General features: G+C 38.2%; 1 protein-coding gene across 3 annotated transcripts; it reads left to right on the plus strand.

The window, feature by feature from the left end:
* Positions 1-4826: 4826 nt before the first annotated feature.
* LOC139944217 (solute carrier organic anion transporter family member 3A1-like) lies at positions 4827-22366 on the plus strand. Of its 3 annotated transcripts, none has more exons than XM_071941187.1 (9): positions 4827-4944; positions 15271-16036; positions 16707-17030; positions 17615-17779; positions 18174-18375; positions 19066-19207; positions 19729-19928; positions 20282-20346; positions 20852-22366. In XM_071941187.1, exons 2-9 carry the CDS (start codon positions 15385-15387, stop codon positions 21199-21201), a joined length of 2100 nt encoding a protein of 699 aa, XP_071797288.1. In that variant the 5' UTR covers positions 4827-4944; positions 15271-15384; the 3' UTR covers positions 21202-22366. The 3 variants fall into 3 exon arrangements, with proteins under 3 accessions (XP_071797288.1, XP_071797289.1, XP_071797290.1); XM_071941188.1 differs by lacking the exon at positions 4827-4944 and adding an exon at positions 10442-10504; XM_071941189.1 differs by lacking the exon at positions 4827-4944 and having other exon boundaries at positions 15248-16036.
* Positions 22367-23027: the final 661 nt, after the last annotated feature.

Consider the following 23027-nt stretch of genomic DNA (forward strand, 5'->3'; position numbering starts at 1 on the left):
TTTAGGAGTAGGCCCTACCAATCAATTATTGATGACAACTTATTTGGTAAAGAGCACCGGAGAGCTGTTGATATTATAAGACATTGTTATAGGAACGACCCATTGAATAAGTAGTCTTAAAGGAACACGTTGCCTTGGATCGGTCGAGTTGGTCTATAAAAAGGGTTTGTAACCGTTTTTTATAAAATGCATATGGTTGGAAAGATGTTTTAAAAGTAGAATACAATGATCCACACAAATTTGCCTCGAAATTGCGTGGTTTTCCTTTTACTGTGCGAACTAACACGGTCGGCCATTTTATTTTATGGGAGTCAAAAATTTGACTCCCATAAATGGCCGACCGTGTTAGTCGACGAGGTAAAAGGAAAACCACGCAATTTAGTGGCATGTTTGTGTGGATCATTGTATTCTACTTTTAAAACATCTTTCTAACCATATGCATTTTATAACAAACGGTTACAAACTCTTTTAAAAGACCAACTCGACCGATCCAAGGCAACGTGTTCCTTTACAGAAAAAAGTAAATTTTCCTCCCAAATAATTTGAAATTGAGATATGCATCTGACCTGAAAGCACACAATAGGCCCCACTTTATTCACAACAGTGCTTTTTTCACTATATTTTCTTCTTGCAACTTCGACTAGTTGAGCCTAAATTTTGAAAAACTGCAACTGAGTACAACATTGAACCTTGAGCGTTTACCCTACAAAACGTCCGCAGCCCCTTGCTTTTTCATGAAACGTTGTTCTTATCCTAATTTGAAAGGTATTAAAGACAGTGTACACTATTGGTAATTGTCAAAGAGCAGTCTTCTCACTTGGTGTATCTCAACATATGCATAAAATAACAAACCTGTGAAAATTTGAGCACGATCGGTCGTCGAAGTTGCGAGATAACTATGAAAGAAAAAACACCCTTGTCACACGAAGTTGTGTGCTTTCAGATGCTTGATTTCGAGACCTCAAGTTCTAACTTGAGGTCTCGAAATCAAATTCGTGGAAAATTCCTTCTTTCTCGAAAACTACTCCACTTCAGAGGGAGCCGTTTCTCACAGTGTTTTATACCATCAACCACATTGTGAGAAACGGCTCCCTCTGAAGTGCTATAGTTTTCGAGAAAGAAGTAATTTTCCACGAATTTGGTTTCGAGACCTCAGATTTAGAACTTGAGGTCTCGAAATCAACCATCTAAACGCACACAACTTCGTGTGACAAGGGTTATTTTTCTTTCATTATTATCTCGCAACTTCGATGACCGATTGAGCTCAAATTTTCACAGGGTTGTTGTTTTATGCATATGTTGAGATACACCAACTGTGTAGGCTAGTCTTTGACAATTACCAATAGTGTCCACTGCCTTTAATGTATAAAAACAAATTGTATTTCTTACTGGTTTTCTGTAATTTTTAACATATCTATTTCCTATGAATCTCTGTGTTTTAAACCCAGTTCAGCTCGTGGCTGCGATGTTTGAATGTTTTTTAATAAACCAATAATAATAGTATTTTCTACTCAAGCACTTCAATGAAATTTGCCCCTGGCGGCTCAAGAGGAGAGCCTGATGGTTATGTTCACTGTAAAAACGGGGGTGGTAAAAATGAGTCGAACATCCAAATCACACGATGACTGTACTATACGAGGACGCGGTGATTGTCATCAACACCGGAGTATAAATCAACCAGCCAGAGCCTTTGTAAGTCCCAACACTACAGTTTATACCTTGATCATGGTGTGGCCATCTTGATTTTGATCCACACTCTGAACCAATGTAACCCATGAATGCAACCAAACCGAGACTGGAAGAAAACAAAATAGTTTGGTTCTTTTTCGGTGTAATGAATGCATGCATTCATTACTGTTATAGGAAACAAGGAACATTACCAAAATGGTGGCAGAATGAAAAAGGTATAATGTTCTACAGATGCCTGATAATGGTCACAGTTTTCATTCAGACACAAGTTAAAATTTTTAAAAACTTTTCTTTATGTGTTTTTGTATGATTTCAACATTTCGTTAGTCTCCTTAATATATTTTTAACATTTTTCATTTCCTTGGAAATTTTCTCGGAGCGTTTTAAGCAGGATTAAGGGGGAAAACATCATTGTTTGATTTTAGTATGAAATTAATATTTAAAAATACAATTATTATGAATCAATAAAACGTTGTTTCTGTTATCTTCAATGGTTTTTTTTTAAGTGTGAATAAATTGGAGGCTATCATGTACTGTACATGTACTGTATGGGAAAACCTAAGTACAGTTGGGACGTCTCAACTGTAACACTCAAGTTGGGACGATTGTCAAGTTGGGACGGAACAAGTACATACTGATCTTTGACAGCAGTGAGTGGAGAAACAGGGGGCTATCATACTGTACAGCCTGTATGGTAGAGTTCTATAATGGGCGATCCCAACTATACAGTCAACACTCAAGTTGGGACCGATCTCAACTGCAGTTGGACAACTCTAAAGTTGGGCCGGATCAAGGACATAGGGCCCTATAGTCTTTGACAATATTACCCAAACTGTACCCTAGCTGGAAGTATACCCTGTCTTTACAAGGTCTAGTGAAGCAACAGGGGGACGGAAACGTTACTAATCGGTTGCATGAGTGTAAAGGCAGGCACTGTCATCCAAGTTCCTGAACATGTTCTCGCAGGTGTTGATTTATGAAAGTAAATGTCAACTCCACTTTTGTTTTGAGGGATGGAACTTGATATCTAAATCGCATTACATCGAGGAAATAAAGACGGAAATATCCCTCTTCTCTTTCCGTCTCTCTGCTTCTGTTAAAGACACTGGACATGTTTGGTATAATTGTCAAAAACCAGTCTTCTCACTTGGTGTATCTCAACATATGCATAAAATAACAAACCTGTGAAAATTTGAATTCAACTGGTCGTCGAAGTTGCGGAATAATAATAAAAGAAAAAACACCATTATCACACGAAGTTGAGTGCTTTTAAGATGGTTGATTTCGAGACCTCAAATTCTAAATTTGAGGTCTCGAAACCAAATTCGTGGAAAATGACCTCTTTCTCAAAAACTATGTCACTTCAGAGGGAGCCGTTTCGCAAAATGTTTTATACTATCAACCTCTCCCCATTACTCGTCACCAAGTAAGGTTTTATGCTAATAATTATTTTGAGTAATTACCAGTAGTGTCCACTGCCAGATGTTTTTACTTGCACATATTTTCTGAGCACAACTTTCCACTGGTTTCATGTACACCTATAGTCTTCACATCAGCTTTTACATCTAGAAGTAGACTTTGCTGAGTACCAGCGTAGATGTAGATGAAGATGTAGACACGTTTGGAAGACCAATTATTATTCAATCTCACTTGGTGTATCTCAACTATGCATAAAATAAAAACTGTACAAAGTTGGGCTCAATTGGTCATCGAAATTTGCGACAGAAAAATGAAAGAAAAAACATCGTGGTTGCTTTATTTTGTATTCGTGCCTTTACATGCCAAATAAAAGGCTCCAGGCCTGAAGTCTTTTAATATTTGAGTGAGAAATTACCTCTTTCTCAAAAGCTACGTTACTTTTTTTATAGAGGGAACCGTTTCTCACAATGTGATATACTATCAACAGCTCTCCATTGCTCATATCAAATGTTTCATGCTAAAAATTGAGTAATTACAAATCGGTCCTGTACCTTTAAGGGAGGAAACATAATAATAGTCAGAGAGTCAAACTACACCGAGAGGAAATAAAGAACAGATATATAAGTTTCCTGCCCCCTTTTCGTTTAGGTTGTAAGATAAGATAAGACTAAGAGTTTTTCTATCCCATCACACTTGGAAAATTAGAATTGGCCTTGATTAAAAAAGAAAAGACAAACAAATGTTTTTGGAACAATAAACAGATTGATTAAAAAGAAACAAATTAAACTCTCTGGTTCTTTGGTTCTTTCAAAAGTTGTCATCTCTGCTATTGAGGAAACACAAACTGTATTAACAGTTTCTATGGGGAACAAAATACAAGCCGGTTTCATGACAAAGAACTCTTCAAGTATAAGATAGTTTAATTTAATTTAACTTAATTTATGGCTTATTAAATAGTGCTCGTATCCGTCACTCAGTGACGCTGTCAAACCTGATGTTTCAAGAACGTTTAGTTAAACTGATACATTTTGGCTAATCGTAATGAAAACCTGTTTCCTAACACTTTTGAAAGGGCCTTTTTAGAAAGGGCCTTTGAAAGTATAGTTGCCAATATTACTGCGAGACAAAAATGTTTGTAGATGCAGACTACAAATGTCATTATTATGTACAAATAAATAGCCTGGCGCTTCAACCCTCACAGTGACACTGTGGAGAGTGCCAGGCGTCGATGCTTTTCAGGCTCTCTCTCAATCTCAAGGAACACGATAAACATAACATCTGTGATAAAACAATCAATAGGAAAACATGAATATTTATAGCACCTCAGCAAAATGAATATTCACAGCAGCTGTGTGTTCAAAACCTTGGATGAAGAAATTGAACTGATAACAACATGGAGAGGTTATCCATAGCTCAGTTTAAACAGTCACCATAATTCGGCATAATCTAGGCCCCTCCCCACAGCACAAACTAAACCCCCTTATGATCTCAGCATTCATGGCAAGGAAGTGACTTCAATCTCATAGCAAGGTTTTCTTGTATACCTTTTCTGGGGGGTTTTCTTGTTGACCTTACGCAAGTTGTTGCGCTATCTCAGCATAAGTCCCGCCCAAAAGAAAGTGCCGTTGTTGTTCGTGACTCTGAAACCTGTCACCAGCGAGAGACTGCAACTTTGACTGCCTCGCGTTGATTGCAGCGAGCAGACCCTGTTTCGGTGGTATGCAGTAGGCCTGATTCGATGGACGGTGGCTGTGGTCCCACATCTTGTTCCCCACGTTCAGTTGGAATAGTACAGAGTTGCAGCCCAGACGGGTGGCCAGGATTTGCAATCCATAGGTGAGTTTGAGCAATTTAGATATCAAAAACTACTAGGTTTATCTATAATAAAAAAAATTATTTAGAAAGGAGAACTAAGAAGTTGATGTAAAACTCAGTAACACCCTGTAGTGTCGATTTCAACAACGCACGATTTGTGTTTAGCAAGCCGCCATTTTTTATAGAAGAGCAGCTGAAAAATTTTGAATTACAAAAATACATCGTAATCAAAACCATTCTTAAGGAGTGTAGTTTTTCACCATCATGACCACTTTTATGCCTTGCATAAGTTATGAGCATAACAATATTTATGGTAAATTTTATCAATGCTGTGCACACCCTTTGCAAGAACAACACACAGCAGGGTTGGTGATGATTTCCGGAGGAAAACAATAATTTCAAATTTAAAGCTCACTTACCACCAGTGTTCGCATACCAGTACACTATTGCTGCCATTTTGAAATATGTCAGAGCAAGTGAAACTATAGCACATTATCTGTGTCATAAAACCCCGTTGTATAACCCAGAGATAGGCCTTTAACAACTCCACCATTACTACTCTAGCAATCTGAAGCTTTATTTTTTTTATTATCAAAATATGGCACACTCTTTACTCCATTTAAACGTCTGTTTTTTGCGTTGTTGGTGTTGATGTAGCATGTTGATGTTTGTGCTGCGGTTTTGTAAAATATTGGGGTTTCTTTTTGCTCCGCTTTTAGCAAAGTTGTAAAATATTTTTCACTAAACAGCGGTATTTCAGCCAACTGTGTTGCTGTCAACCATAATAAACCAGACTAATTTTAACTATATCTAAAAGTTGGTGTGAACTAAAAAAGGTGTTTTGTAGACATGTCCAAATTAGCAGTGAACTTAAGAGAAGATTTGGTTTACAAAACAATAAGTTCTTTGCATGAAATAATCATAATACGTGAGGCTAGTTGTGGTTCTGATATAATCTCTGAATTTCTAAACCAAGAATCTTCGACCGAGCCAAGTTTAAGTCATGTCTTGTTTCTTATATTAAGGCTTATAAATGTGTGCTACGATTGAATCTGTTTTGAAGTACGAGAACCTTGGCACAAGCCTGATACCCCGATTTCAACGACATGAACATAAGTGCCGTTTTTCCGTAGTTGGCACAGAAACATGACAAACAGAATTTGATGTCATATAGGAGAGAATGCAAAATGTAGTGGTGATGAGATATTATTTAGATATTGCCCAAAAGCTAATGACAAATTAGACCCAGCTATAGAGCCGTCCCCCCCCCCAAAAAAAAAAGTATTGCGCAACAGCTTAATGAATGTACTCTAGTGGCCATTACAAGTAATAACAGAAAGAAGTACAGAGAAACTTTGTATAAATCGGAAAATAAATAATAGGCTTTTAACTTTAGATGAGGGATTAGATGAGGGAAATACTTTTGGTAAAAGTCAAAGACCAGTTTATCCACACTTAGTGTATCCCAACATTAATGCAAAAAATATCAAACCCTGTGAAAGTTGTTGAAGTTGAACGAAAATAGTGAAAGAATCACACACCCTTGTTGGATTGACCTGTGTGGGAATATTGAGTAAGACAATTTAAATTTTGTCTCTAAAAATACACCAACTTCAAAGATAGTCAATTCTCACAATGTTTTTTACTTATCAACAGCTATTCCTTTCCAAGTAACTACTTGACGGCCATTAACTTGTTAAGTAATTACCAAAAGTATGTCCTGCTTTAAACAGATGCGACCTAATTGCAATGAACTGTTTTATATGCTCCAAAAAAGTTCAGTGTGTTTTGTTAATATCTATTCAGAATGTTGAAATGTGTCCGGAAACTAGATCATTATTTCTCCCATCTGGAATAAGTATTTTAAAGTACAACTTATCTCTGGTGAAATGGGTCATAGACCTAATTAAGAATGGGTTTGTTTTTAATGTCATTATCAGGCTATCGTGCTGTTCTCTATAGAAGGAGTCACTACCCCACCAAAAGTACACCAAGGATTATGTCACTGGTCTTTTGTGCGAGTTCAGAGCACGTGGTAAAATTACTCAAAGTTTGTTAGCAAAAAACATACTGGGTAACGAGCAATGGAGAGCTGTTGATAGTAACAGCTCCCTGTGAAGTAACGTAGTTTTTGAGAAAAAAGTAATTTCTCACTCATATATTATAAAAAAAAATACTTCATCAGCCGCATCCTTTTATCATTCATCTGAAAGCACAAAAAGTAGAGTACAGTTTGTATTTTTTCTGTCATGATTCTCTTGCTAATTCGATGATCATATGTAGCATTATGTTGGGATACACGTGAGAATACTGGTCTCTGACAACTACCAAACATGTCCAGGGGTGGATTTCACAAAGGTTGTCCTAACTTAGGACTAGTCCTAGGCAATGCTAAGAGATAGGACCAGTCCTAAGTTAGGATGAGTTACTGGTCTTAACTTAGGACCAGTCCTATCTCTTAGCATTGCCTAGGACTAGTCCTAAGTTAAGACTACCTTTGTGAAATCCACCCCTGTGCCTTTAAATTCATTCCAATACCCTTTTTTACGCGCCATTTTATACACGACAGTAAATGAAAACGTCATCGGAGCGGTCGAGTTTTCAAAGAAAACATCGCAGGTAGGTTTTTCGTGGGCCTGTGGGAGGGGGTTGAGGATTGTGGTTCTGTTTTTCCTTGTTTTGTCTTTTTGGTTGGTTTGGTTTTTTTTGTAAACAAAAATAACAGAAGGCCGAAACAGACTCAAATTTACAAACGTTCTCTGATTTCTAACGGCAATTGTTAATGTGTCATATTCATTAATTCATTTATTAATTAATTCTAGTTGTGAAAGACTATTTTACTATTCAATAATTCATTTATTACATATTTCTGGTTCTGTAGCCAAGGACTAAGCAAATAATAAGCAACTGTTTATTTTGCTTTGTTGGTTGGTTTGTTTGTTTATTGTCTCCCCCCCCCCCCCCCAAAAAAAAAAAAATAAAATAAAATAAAACCCCACAAAAAAAACCTCAAAATACAGCAGGCCGAAACAAATTCAAATTGAAAGACGTAAAAAAAAAGTATACAATTAAGTTACCAAATATTCAAAGTATGGATACAAAGTTGTAGCCTATAATGCAAAAAAAAAAGGTTAAGACACAAAAAGCAAAAACAAATCAAAAAGGAAAAAGTAGCCAGAACATATTAATATTTTACAACAGTTTTGTCACTAAAATCATTTATAAATGTCAACAAGTGAAGGCATGGTTTTATTTTGTACTTTGCTCAGTCGGCTATTTTATTTACGTCCATGTGCTCTCTGATATCTAATGGCAGTTTGTAATGGTATCAATTAATTAATTAATTAATTAATATTTTATTTATTCTGGTTGTGAAGCCAAAGACTGTCAAAAAATTCATTATTCATTATTTCGTTTGTTAAATAATTCTGGTTGTTATAGGCCCAGGACTCCTACTCTCTAAATGTAAAAGAGTGAAAAACACCACTCTTTACATTTCGAGCTGTCCTTCATATGGCTCTTCAAAAAGAGTGGTGGTTATTTCACTCTTTTAGAGAAAACAAAGCAGTTTGTTTAGATGTGGGAGGAAAAACCCCAGACAAATATTCAATGGAAAACCCACGCAATCGGGTTTGGATTATTATGAAAACCCAGTCCCCTCAGGGATTTGAACAGGAGTCCTATATGCAGGTGGAAGGCGAGGAAATATACCACCAACCCAACCCAACTTTTATAACCACCCTTCACTTAAAGACAATGGACACTATTGGTAATATTGTCAAAGACTAGCCGTCACAGTTGGTGTATCTCAACATATGCATAAAATAACAAACCTGTGAAAATTTGAGCTAAATCGGTCGTCGAACTTGCGAGATAATAATGAAAGAAAAAAAAACACCCTTGTCACACGAAGTTGTGTGCGTTTAGATGGTTGATTTCGAGACCTCAAGTTCTAAATCTGAGGTCTCGAAATCAAATTCGTGGAAAATTACTTCTTTCTCGAAAACTATGGCACTTCAGAGGGAGCCGTTTCTCACAATGTTTTATACCATCAACCTCTCCCCATTACTCGTCACCAAGAAAGGTTTTAGGCTAATAATTATTTTGAGTAATTACCAATAGTGTCCACTGCCTTCAATAACATATAATCTATTTAAATACAGTTAAGAAATATTCCTGTTGTATTTATTTTTATTTTAATGTTCACTGTTTTGTAATTCAGCCAGTAGGTTGCAATGAGCAGGTTTTTTTTAAATAGTAAACCATAATAATAAACCTTAATAATAATAATAGAAAAATAAAACTTAGATGTAAATGTTTGTTTGTCCATGTTATGAACTGAGTGTTGTTTGTTTGTTTCCAAATCATCATCATTATCCTGTAGCCAAATCACGTGCATGATTGATAGGTTATTATCGTATATATTACAACATTAATTTGTCGTTTAACTCAATAATGACAAAACTTCACACAACATTTTTAACCCGGCAGTTTTACACAGCAACATTTCACAACATGTTACACCTAATATTCCATGGGTATAAAGCAGAAAAAAATATTGGCCTGACGTTTTGTCTACCATTTCACCATTATCTTTGCATAGAAGAAGTGATCAATGGTTATACGGTATGGGTTAATGGGATAAAAAAAAAGTTTTTATACAACATTTTCACCCAGCAGTTTTACCCAGCACAATTTCACATGATGTTACATTTATTTGTTGAGAGTGTGCAAACTAAAAGGGCCTATACAGGGTATGAAGAAGAAAAAAGTTCATGGCCTGACTCTTATCTTTGCATTAGATTAGAAGTGATCAATGGTAAAGGTAGTTCGTGAGATAAAAATACCACACAACATTTTAACCAAGCATTTTTACAAAGCAACAATTCACAACATAAATACACCTTTAGAGTGTGCCAACCAAAAGGGCCTATGGTATAACGAAGAAAAAAGTTCATGGCCTGACGTTTTGTCAACGACTTCTTTATCTTGGCATTATAGTAGAAGTGATCAATGGTAAAACGGTATGGGTTTATGAGAGAAGAAACAGATATTTTGAGCAATTCATCCAACATTTTAACTCAGCAGTTTGACACAGCAAAATTTCACAACATGTTACACTTATTTTTTAAGAGTGTGCCAACCAAGTTGTTTAGAGTGTGTGCCAAGAAAATAAGTTCTTGGCCTGACGTTTTTCTGCAATCTCACCATTATCTTTGAATTACAGTGGTAAAGATCAATGGTAATTCGGTATGGGTTCAAGAGATAAACAAAACCGGTTTAAGTTCAAAACGCCACCAAAGAGGGAGAACGGTTTCAATCCAACTTCAGTGAGACTAAAAATAGACAACATTTCAATATAAACGCGCAGCATAACAAAAACGCTTGGGTGTCGTTAGAACACGTACAGCGCAGGTACAGGTGTTAAGTCGACCTTCAAAAATAAAAAGGGGAAAAAAAACTGATTATAAAAGAGTGATTTCGACAATTATGAAACAGTTTTATCACAGACCTTATTCGTGATTCATTTCCACTGCTGCATGAGAACTGGGAATTGCGGAGGTGGACAAGCATTGTTTGGGTGAGTTTGTCTAGCTAATGTGTTGAGTTAAAAGGGAATGTATGGTTGTCACTCCTATAAAATAATGGCGATAAAAACATACTCGGTTAGAAAAACAGAAGCTTTCGATACTATAACCCACTTCGAGATAGTTGCGGGAAGTATATCAGTTGCTATCCCCGTAAATGGAATATGAGAAACGTTTCTTACAGATGCGTCAACAATTTTTTTTTTATAGTATTGCTACACGTATTTTAGAATAATTTTTACAATTTTCTTTTTTTCTTTTTTTTGTGGAGTAGATTTTTATTCCCATGCTTTAGTTTTCAACAATCCAACAATATTTGAAATACCATCATATTCGGCATTTAAGTGCCAACATCGAACAAAGATTTGCTGTAACGATTTCTGGTGTACGTTCATATTGCCATTAATTCGAGTATGGCAATCGAAATAGGCAAATCGAGATTTTTTTGTTCCAGGGGTAAATATTTCCTGGAATGCAACGTTTTTTTTAGTTGGAAGTATTTCTCTTGATGGTTGAGATTGATTTATAGAAACAGTGAGCTCTCACGGTGAACACTTAATAATTTTAGTTTCATTATTTTGTCTTTCAAAACATCTGAATTCCAACTTCTCAATTTTCTCTCAACATAGCAGAATATTGTCAGATGCTTCGAAGGACGAAAGTAAAGCCCCCCCCCCCCACACTTTCTGTAAATTCCTCTTTTTTCTTCTTCTTTTTTTTTTTACAGTGTAAGCCTTCTTGCTCACTTTTCGCCTTTGAAGTTGGGCCAAATCTGGGATTAAATCTTTCATTTTTCCCACTGGTGTCCCAACTGAAAACACATATAATGGGACCACCACCTCACACCCGACAAAACAAAATTAATAACTGTTGATTGAACAGGGATCAATAGCTTGTCATACCTTGGTGGTTCATGGGACATAATCGCCCCTGTTGCTCCACGACCGTGAGCAAGGTGAACGCGGTCCCTCGAGTGGGTACTTTTCTGTCATCGTACGGGGGAAGAAAACACCGCAGCTGCGACGCGTTTGTCGTCACGTCGTTTACCCCAAATTGCCCGGTAACGCCTTCTGGTTTCGTAACGACAACTTTTGAGGCACAGTCAAATTAAAGGCAGTGGACACTATTGGTAACTACTACAAAATAATTATAAGCATAAAACCTTACTTGGTAATGAGTAATGGGGAGAGGTTGGTAGTATAAAACATTGTGAGAAACGGAAACGGCTCCCTCTGAAGAGGAGTAGTTTTCAAGAAAGAAGTAATTTTCCACGAATTTGATTTCGAGACCTCAAGTTTAGAATTTGAGGTCCCGAAATCAAGCATCTGAAAGCACACAACTTCGTGTGACAAGGGTGTTTTTTTTCTTTCATAGTTATCTCGCAACTCCGACGACCAATCGAGCTCAAATTTTTACAGGTTTGTTATTTTATGCATATGTTGTTATACAGCAAGTGAAAAGACTTGTCTTTGACAATTACCAATAGTGTCCACTGGCTTTAAAGGCTAAACAACACAGCACTTTTTATAAACATGACATTCCGGAGACCCTAATTCCGTCTCCTCTCTAAGTATTTTGATTTGACAAATTATGACAAAATGTCTGATAAAACAAGGTTCAAAATTCGGTATCTTTCGGTACAGATAACAACAGTTTTATGACATTTTTCACTAGAGGCTAGAGTTATTTGGATTTTGTTTTCTAACTGAATAAAAATATAAGCTTTTATGGAAAAAACCTATGATATATATATATTTTTAAATTATGTATTCTCTGTATATTTTTCGACCCTTTGGTGCCATAGGAAATTTGTTTTTAATGAATCAACCATTCATGAAAGCTGAATAATGTACTAAAAAATTACGTATATCACGGCGTATGCCTGGCAGCCTCTATTTTTCGCAGCAATAGCCCAATGAGTTAAAATGAATGTGTTTACCACGACTCATGAAAGTCAAGTCACTCAACGAAACACCAGGCGGGGAGACAGCGCGCTCTGACCCCCACCCCCCCCCCCCCCCATTCCAAAGGAGATTACACCCATCCATTACCACACACCGAGTGAACTTGTACTCCAAAAGCTCAAGTGGCGGGGTCGGGATTCTTTTGTAAGACTACCCCACAAAATGGTCTATAAAAGAAAAATAGGGAGCATGTTTTGGCAGAAGTCTAGGTTTCGCATGAAAACAATATCCAATAGATTTGTTCTGGTATTTTGTGGTATTCAGAACAGCACAGCACGTAATAAATACTTCAGAAATGCTGGGGGAAGACATGCTTCTGAAATTCAAACTTTGTTATTGAAATCATTGAAGTAAAGAACTGTATGAAAAAAATATAAAAACAACAATTAATTCTGCACTTCTGTAGCTAAGGAGATCCAGAATATACTACTCGGAAAGTTGATGCCACAACTACCCATTTCAGGGCCAACTCTCTCAAGCAAGGAGATTGAGTGGTATAGTTCCCGTATGTTACCTTTTTCAACTTATCTAAACCATGCAAATATTCAACATCACTTACGACTGAACAAGTCACGAATAAACAAACTCAGCTAAGCCTACGACTCAAGAATGTGAAGTGGGTTTTCTTGTTTCTAATGCGATGGAATTTCACATATTTAGATAACTGGGTCTAGTGATCAAATTTTCAATATTGAGATTTTTGTGTTTGTTATTAACAACTTTCCCATCAACGTTTTAGTAAAAATTTAGATTTTCCCCAATTCTAGAGAAAATGCTCTTAATGGTGACATGTAAATAGTGAATTGGCCCCTGGAGTAAAATTGTGTGACCCTTTTTATGTTATTAGACTAGTGGGGTCTCAAAATTGATCAGGTCACTCGGTGTCAGGTTTATTGAGTCGGCTATGACATTGACCATCGTTCACAAGCTCTCGATTGTAATATACATGACTATAAAACACCCAAGGTCTGTTCTACTTTGGGTATGGCTTTCGAAAATACGGTTGAATTTCAGGTTTTATCTGATGTAAACTAATTTCACCGATAGTGTGGAATTCTGGCAGCTTTTTTTCACTTTTTGTGATCACCAAAACGATAAAGAGACGGATGGCCATCATGCAGTTTGGGGTTTATCGCTCTAAGGCAATAAGGGAAGTAGACTCAAAAGTTGCCTTTAAGCTGCCTTTAAGTGCGTTCACTTAATAAACGGAATCACAAAAACCGAGAAGAATGTGACAGAAATGTGTAAATAAACAACCTAAGTGTTCAGTTCCTATCAGATACCAATAGGTCACATCTTGCATCCATTTGGCAATAAACATGAAACCACTTTTTGGTTTAGCACGTCCATAAACCATAGACTACAGTTACGCCTATTAGTATTAGCATTTTACGCAAAGTCCTTTTCGAAACTAATGCTTTAGCTTCGACCAAGTAATTGGCTATACATCATCGGCTTCTGCTAATGAATTAGCTTTGACTTCAACTAAGGTTTAGTTAGCGAAGCCGAGGGGAGGGTGCTATTTTCCCCTCGAGTGTAAGAAAACCGTGGACCCCGTCATAGCGTTCAACAATTATATTATTTATATGCATGTATGGTCTACAACACATAATATGCAGTGATCGGAAACCAGACGAGGTCCCGAGGAACTCTCGCCCTTAATAACTGTCATTATTTATGACTTTATTTGTTTACTGGATACCATTTCTGAACATGATGATGGATTGAGTGGTTAGTGTGTGTGTTAAAATGTCAAAATGCATTGCATCGCCTTTTTTCCCCCAATAAACCGGTGGTTTATGACGAAAGCAAAAGACAACCACTTACTGCATACCCGACCCACCCATTGGATTAGTTCAAGATATAGTGTTTCACAATGCATGCAACTATAGTCATCTATAGGAACAGATTTCTCCATTTTTGCGGTGTCAGCCATTTTGTTGTTATTGAATGAAACGCATTATTGTCTTGGGCAGTATGTTAGCGCTACGCGTCCGGCTGTTTCAGTCACAAGTTCCTTAAAATCTCACACTACTTTTTGATACAGCAATAAGTCCACTTTACAGACACTGAGCACTTATTTATAGTTATTTAAAAAAAAAATTTAGCATAAAACTTACTTGGTAACAATCAATGGAGAGGTTCTAGTACAGAAATTACTCATTTTGAAGTAACGTATATAGTTTTAGTTTTTGAGAAAGATATTTAGCATCAGAAAGCACACAAATTAAATGCAACAAGGGTGTTTTGTCTTTCATTATTCTCCTGCACATTCGATTACTAATTGAGTCAAACTGTTCACAGGTTTGTTATTTTATGCATATGTTGGGATACACCAAGTAAGAATACTGATCTTTGACAATTACCAAAGGTGTCCAGGGGTAGATTTCACAAAGAGTTAGGACTAGTCTTATCTCGAGTTAGGACGAGTTACTAGTCCTAACTTAGGACTAGCTGTACTTTTTATATCTCTTAGGACTAGTCCTAACTGTTTGTGAAGTCGACCCCTGTGCCTTTAAATGCAGTTAATGGAGTCCTTTTAAGATTAATATTTTGAATGAGACCAAAATACTACGTTTTCACAACGTGTGTGCTTCATCTTAAATGCTACTTAGTTTGTATATCACAACTTAATTATTCCACTAATATTTTACCTGAGATTTGCCTGGCTGTGTATACTAACACATATTTATTCTGGATTTTCTGTTAGCAACCAGTTCTTCCCGTGAATTTGATGATTACTACAGCAATTCAATTTAGTTTTTATGCCATTGTTATTTTCATTGAACATGTAGGTAGCATTTTGAGTTGAGGCGAAAACGACCGTTACTTCAAAAAAAAGCCGAGTGCACTGCTCACCTGCCTACCGTGAAGTTAAACAAAAACACCGTGCTTAGAGGAGAGGCGCAATGGCCAGGGATCAACGAACCAACTCAACTCATGGGGATGATGACCGCGTAAATAAGGAGGACATGTGGTGCTGTTGCATCTTCTTTTACCCACGATGTCTTCAGCGATTTACCTCTCTAAACCTCTTCATCTTCTGGGTGTGCAGTCTCCTGTGTTTCTCTGCGGCAGCACTGGCCGTCTTCGAGGGGCTCGTCACCACCATCGAGACCCGCTACCAGCTTAGCGCTTCGGAGATCGGCCTCAGTGCGTCCATGTACACGGTCGGTGTTGTCATCTCGACCGTGATTGTCACGCACTTCGGCGGGCGATCAACGAGCAGTCGCCCGGTGTGGATAGCTCTCGGCGGGGTCCTACTCGCCTTGGGTGCGTTTTGTCACACCCTACCGCAGTTCATCCTCCCACCGTATCAGATACCCGGAGAATCCAATTCATCTTCGGGGGGATTTGGTGGGGTCTGCCGAACCGATGGTGGGGATGAGGAAGGGTCGTGTGAGGCTGCTGAGCGACAGATACTGCAAGATAACAATGTGGCATTCTTGCTCATTATCATTGGACAGGTAATACTGGGTCTAGGTTATGGGCCGCTGGTACCCTTGGCTCTAGCCTATGTTGACGATAACGCTTCAAGGGGAACCACTGGCTTGGCATCAGGTGAGTACAGTTTCAAAACGTTTCAAAAAGTTTCGATTTTTTATAGTGTTTTTATACAACAGCATTAAAACTATCCGGACTATCGTGTTGGTTGTTATATGACTTTAAATGAAAGTATATATCATATCCTGATGTTTACTAAGGCATGGGTAGTCGAAACGTTGGGACCAATATTAGAACTCACTCTGCAGCAGTGAAGTTTGTAACAAGACGTCCCCTCGATCCATCGAGCAAAGCAATATTCCCTGCCGATTTCTTACATACGAGTTCTGACAAGGTATAGTAACATAAACAGGACAATTCTTTTTAGAACTGAGAAGTGTCCCAGATTCCGAAAATCTACTCCGCAGCAGTAGAACAAATGCAGTGAGACAATTTTCTCAAAAGAACATAATCTGCCCGTCGAATAGCTAGACAATTTCCCAAAAGAATATAAAGAATATAATCTGCCCATCAAATTGCTAGATATGTTTTCAAAACAACATAATCTGCTCATCAAATAGCTATAGACAAGTTCTCAAACAAGAACATAATCTACCAGGAAATAGCCAGAAAAGCTCTCAAAATAACATAATATATCCAGCAAATAGCCAGACAGGTTCCCCAAAAGAACATAATCAGAAAGTAGATTCAAAATAATACCGCAAACCAATATCATAAAATGCTTCAGGTTTACTGGAGAGCATGTTCGGGCTTGGTGCAATCATCGGCTTCCTGATCGCCAACGGAGCGGTCAGCCTCTGGGTGGACTTCTACCGCGTGGACGTCTCTTCCATCACGCTGACGCCTAAAGACCGAGGATGGGTGGGGGCCTGGTGGCTTGGGCTCCTCATCGTAGCGGCTGCATTCTTTACTCTCTCCCTGCCGTTCTTCGGCTTCCCGAGGAGGATTCCTCGTCGAGACGACGATGAGGAGGAGGATGTTAAGGGAGCTCAGACCAAGGTGGCTGACCAAGAAGAGGATACACCAAAATCTGCATTGAAGGATCTCAAAGGTAAACAATGTTTCTCACTGATTCCCCACAGGGTCTAGACTGGTCCCCTGGCTTATCCTCAAGGGTAATGCACTGGTCTTAAAAGTCCAATGATTTCATTGGATTCAATGTTGGCATTTGGATTAGCATGCTGTGACGTAAGCATTCCATAGCTGTGTTTATGATTTTGTGCAAGGTGATGTAATGTCAGATTGTACATTCAACCGTCTGCACCCATCGTACGTGCGCATGATGTTGTGTGAAACATTGTTGTTTCACAATGTCATTCATTTGTGTACATGTACATGTGAATTTACTGCGAATAATTTATCCGTGTGAAATAAATGCGAGGTCGTAGGTACATTGTACGGATGGACACCACCCACTCAACAAGGCTGGTATCTGGCGTAATTCACTAGCCTAGAGGCGTGATGTCAGATGTTCATGCTGTTATCTTATCTGTCAAAACAACCACAGTGAATGCACACATACTTGGTTTCCAACAACTCGACGTTTCGATTAGTGTAATCTCAATGTCTCCAAGAAAATACTGTAGGTGTTTCTTTCGTGTTGAACTTTATCCCTGTTTTATCTTTGATTTTTAGAGTGGCCTCGGGCAGTATGGCGACTCCTGACCAACGGTATCTTCCTCCTGGCTAGTCTGTCCTTCATCACAGAGGGCGCCCTAGTCTACTCACTTGCAGCATTTTTTCCAAAGTACATGCAGGTGGAGTTCGGGCTCGATGTCTCCATGGCAAACCTCACTGCGGGTATACAGTCTGTTTGTTTATTTCAACCTCTATCTCTTCCTCCAACCCCTATCCAATTTCCATTGTCTTAATTACATGCCATGATATCCTAAGCTGGACCAATCCACACGTCCCTCGAAGGGGGTGTTAATGAGTAAAGATCAGTGATTTGGTTAGGAGGGGCGGGACTACAGGCATCCTTTGTGAACAAAATCAGTATGTCCAATTGTCATGGGTAGACGAAAATGATCTCCTGCCATCACACCGAAAATGTAAACTAATTGAATACAAATTCATTTAAACCCTGCAAAAAGGAACATGTTCAGCACACGCTGGCATTATTTTAACATTACCATGTCTTACGCACACATTGAACGTGTAAGTTTCACTATGCTTTGCAATTTCCCTCTGCCAGGTTTTGCATTTGTACCACCCTGGGCTTTGGGCGCCTTGGCAGGCGGGCTTTTCATCAAAAAGTACGCTCTGACGGTTCGTGGCTCGTCGATCATGGGATGTGTATCTGCACTCATTGCATGCTGTTGTGCTGTGGCTCTGATTTTCATCGGGTGCGACAACCCACCCATTGCTGGGGTGACTGTTGGATACCATGGTCACGAGTAAGTCAACATGTCTGTTTGTTTCTTTGTTTGTTTATTTGTTTGTTTCTTTGTTTGTTTGTTTAGATGATCTTCCTACGAAGGAAACTCGACAAACTCCCACAAGGGGATATAAACACCAAGCTGGCAACACAACAGATTATCTCTCTCATATCAACATTCGGTTTAACGTCTACAATTACGAATTTCACAAATCAAGAAGTTCTGATTCGGATATCTAGACGAAAATAGTATTATGGACCTAATATCGAGAGAGGTCAAGTGGTTAGACTGCAGGACTTGCAATCACAATTGGTGGTTCGAATCCTACCAGGCTAACCACCGACCTCACATTGACCATCATTGACCATATGGTCAATGTGAGGTCGGTGGTTAGCTCCATGGTTGGATTGGGTCAACGTGAGGTCGGTGGTTAGCTTGGTAGGATTCGAACCCACCATTGTGATTGCAAGTCCTGCAGTCTAACCACTTGACCTCTCTCGATATTGCGTACACCGTCCCGTGGTGGTCCAAAGCCTCTTTGGTGTCTCATACTGCGTTAACGTCCAAATAAACAAAGAATTACTGACTGATCTTTTTTGTAAGCACACTAACTACTTTTGACAATTATGCAGAAACTATGATCTCTATAGTGTCTACTGTTGTTTTATTAACAATGCTAACGATCAGTGCATTTATTGATTTATATAGTAACCCAACGAGTCTCAAAGTACCGTGTAACTCCGACTGTCTGTGCCCGGATGGAGGGGCCTTCACCCCGTACTGCGGACCGGACGGTGTCACCTTTTTCTCGCCTTGTCACGCTGGATGTGAGGATGTCTCAGAAAATAAGGTATCGTGTGTTAACATTATAGTAAACGAATACACATCATTCCAGGGCCAAATATAGAGCTGCTTAAACAGAAATGGTTGCTCAACATGTCTTGCTGAGCAGAAATGAGCAAGAGACCAGCACAACTGCACGTGACATGGTATTTTGGCTGATGAACTTAATCTGGTAAGAGTAGTTTTGTTTAGTTCAATGAAAGTGCCAAAGAATGTGCTTAGCTCTGGCTGAAACACAACATGTGTGGAGACATTAATAAGAAGCGGCAGCGATACAAACTCATTACAAATGGTCATGAATATTTATCTGTAGACCCCTCTATTACATGTAACGTCAAAACCAGAGTATATGCCACACAAGGTTGGAAAACTATGGGAAGCAATCGATTCAAAGCAAGAACAGACATACACAGTTTGTAAACATTGTCGTACAAAAAAAAAAAAATGTTGAACTAACTTGTTAGAAACAAAGCAATCATTAAGTTTGACTGATAGTAAATTTATATGTTTTTTGTCTTTCTTTCGTAGACGTATAGCAACTGTTCGTGTTCCACGAACGTCTCTCTCGCAACCTCTTCTGACGTCACCATCTCACCCACGCCCTCTATGTTAACAAGTGGTCATTGCAAGTACAACTGCTCTAACATGATTGTCTTCGTTGTTCTAATGGTGGTATGGGCATTGACTTTAAGTTCAGCTACGTCACCGAGGATCATTATAATAGTAAGGTAAGGAAAAAGGATTCCATGAGAGGATTCCATGAAATGGAGCAGCGAATTACCGCGGGGGTTTTAAGAAAAGTTATAACAATTTTTAAGTAAGGAGCACTGTCTTCATGATCATAATCTGGAATTAAAAAATGGCTTGGCTAACTCGTACGACACTAGGAACGAGGTTGTCACAGGCCTGTCCGATCTTGATGAAACTACTGTTTTATGTTTCTTAGTATAGTTGGAACCCTGGTAAACACAATTAATTTTTTTGAGAAAAGAAAACATCCAATTCATGTTTTCCCAAGAATATTTATGATTACAAAATATTAATATTAAAATATGTTGGTTTTTGTAATAATTTTTTCCAGCTCTGTCAGCCCGTCGGACAAGTCTCTGGCTCTTGGTATTAGCCGAGTTATTATGCTCGTATTAGGTGAGTTTATTCATGTATTTATTTATTGCTTATTTATCTCGAGACCATGGGTGATCCATTCAGTAAGAAAAAATGAGTAGTACTCGACAAGTTTAATAAGCACTAGTAGCCTACTACGGTACATTATAAAAAAACGGTGGGACAAAATTGACCCGGGTTCCAGGTTACATGCCATGGGACCTGGAATTTGACTCATCAGTTTGATCCGAAAACATTTCTGTCATATCAAGAGTGCCCATTTAGGTTCTTATAATAAATAATAAATAAAACCAGCTCTTATATAGCGCAAATCCAACAAAATTATCCTTGCGCTTTACACACAAACAAAAGCAAATAATTATAATACACTAGAATAAATAAGTTTTGAGGTTGCGTTTGAAAGCATAAACTGTTGGAAAGGACCTTGGGGTACGTGGTAATGTGTTCCAGAGAGTTGGCCCGAAAACACTGAACGATCCATCGCCTATCCGCCTGCTACTCTTTGTTTATCCTCTTCATTATTTAGGATCAATACCATTTCCATACCTGTACGGAGCCTGCATCGACTCAGCATGTCTCGTGTGGCAGAGTTTATGCGGTGAGCGCGGCTCGTGCGCCGTGTACGACATCGAGCGGTTCCGCATGATCATCTACGGCCTGACGGCCGGGCTGATCGCCCTGCAGTTCATTGCTTTCGTCGTGATCTTCCTTGTTTCATTCGCCACTAACGGTGATGCTACTAATAATACGAAAGACGATGCGAAGAGAGGTACAGCGAACGGCCGAGGAGCAGACGGTGAAGAAATGACACCGCCCTCTCTCGGCGATGGGCTGCAAAACAAAGGCTATGATACTGAGGGGGCAAATAGAACTTAGTGTGTATCATTTCCATAGGTTAGTTTTAGATCTTCATTTATAAATGATTGTAACAATTGAACGGTTTAAAAAAAAACTAAAGGTATACTTTGCCTTTAAAGTTATATAGGTAGGGGAAAGGGAATTTTGTAATTGCATTCTTGCTGTTTTTGTGTTCATTTATGTTTAATAATTATCTCAATTTACGTAATTAACAAAAAAGCTAGACAGAGGGGGGCAACATAATTTTTAAGCAGACATAATTTTTATGTAGACACAAATTGTACATATAAATAAAACAAAAAAAACAAAAACAACAACAACAACAATTGACATAAAGTGATTCGGCACGATCGAGATATCAAAGAGTTTCTTTTAGTGAAGAACAATAATTATGTTTATATAAAATTCAAAATCACTGCTTTGATCTTACATATTGCATGACTTATTTTGGCCAGTGCTTTTTATTTAATTGGTTACATATTGACGGAGGTGTTTGAATGAATAAGGGCAAGGGATTTTATTAGGTTAATTAATTGAACTACAGAGGAGTAATGCTTGAGGATGAACGTTAAAACCTTATCGCGCGAACAATGCTACACGCACGACCTTCGCCTTCGGACTCGAAACGGGATTAATCTTGGCGCTCTTTTACTTCACAATAGCTTGGTTTTAAAGACAATGGACACTAGTGGTAATTGTCAAAGACCAGTCTTCTCACTCGGTGTGTCTCAACATATGCATAAAATGACTAACCTGTGAAAATTTGAGCTCGATTGGTCGTCGGAGTTGCGAGATAACTATGAAAGAAAAAAACACCATTGTCACACGAAGTTGTGTGCTTTCAGATGCTTGATTTCGAGATCTCAAATTCTAAACTTGAGGTCTCGAAATCAAATTCGTGGAAAATTACTTCTTTCTCGAAAACTATGTTACTCCAGAGGGAGCCGTTTCTCACAGTGTTTTATACCATCAACAGCTCCCTATTACTCGTTACCAAGTGAGGTATTATGGTGATAATTATTTTGAGTAATTACCAATAGTGTCCACTGCCACAAATATTCCCCCAAATTAATTACCTTAAAAACCTACTTGATGATAAGCACTGCAAATTTTAATGCACAGCGATATCAATATTTCTTTCGTGGTATTTTGTGTTTGTTTCATTTATGCCATTTTCTTAATAAAGGAGGAAAGTACTGTTTAGAACAATTCTCAATCCTGTGTTTTATTTATTTTCAGATATTTTAATATTTAAAATAAGTAAACCACAAGGGAAACTGACTAGAACCCCAAACAAAAAATACACTGCGCAAACTGGTGTGTTAAAGGCAGTGGACACTATTGGTAATTGTCAAAGACTAGCCTTCACTAAATAACTAACCTGTGAAAGTTAGAGCTCAATCGGTCATCGAAGTTTCGAGATAATAATGAAAGAAAAAACACACCCGTGTGGCACAAAGTTGTGTGCGTTTTACTCTTTAAATGGTTGATTTCGAGACCTCAAGTTTTTAATCTGAGGTCTCGAAATCAAGTTCGTGGATCGGAAAATTACTTCTTTCTCACCGTTTCTCACAATGTTTTATACCATTAACCTCTCCTCATTATTTAGAGTAATTACCAATAGTGTCCACTGCCTTAATTATTCCTGGTATAAGTGACAACACCACCGATGTGTTATTTATCCCCATTACTATGTTACGATGGTGAAATTAACACCGTGTCACATTATAGACACCAATTAAACACCCCATTTGTTTGCAGAAGATTGACAAAATAAGGAAACCGCCAACATAAGGCTATAGATAGCTCATCGTTGGTTAAAATCCTGTTTCAGTAATTTTTTC

The sequence above is a fragment of the Asterias amurensis genome, chromosome 11, assembly GCF_032118995.1.
Source record: "Asterias amurensis chromosome 11, ASM3211899v1".
NCBI classification, from domain to species: Eukaryota; Metazoa; Echinodermata; class Asteroidea; order Forcipulatida; family Asteriidae; genus Asterias; species Asterias amurensis.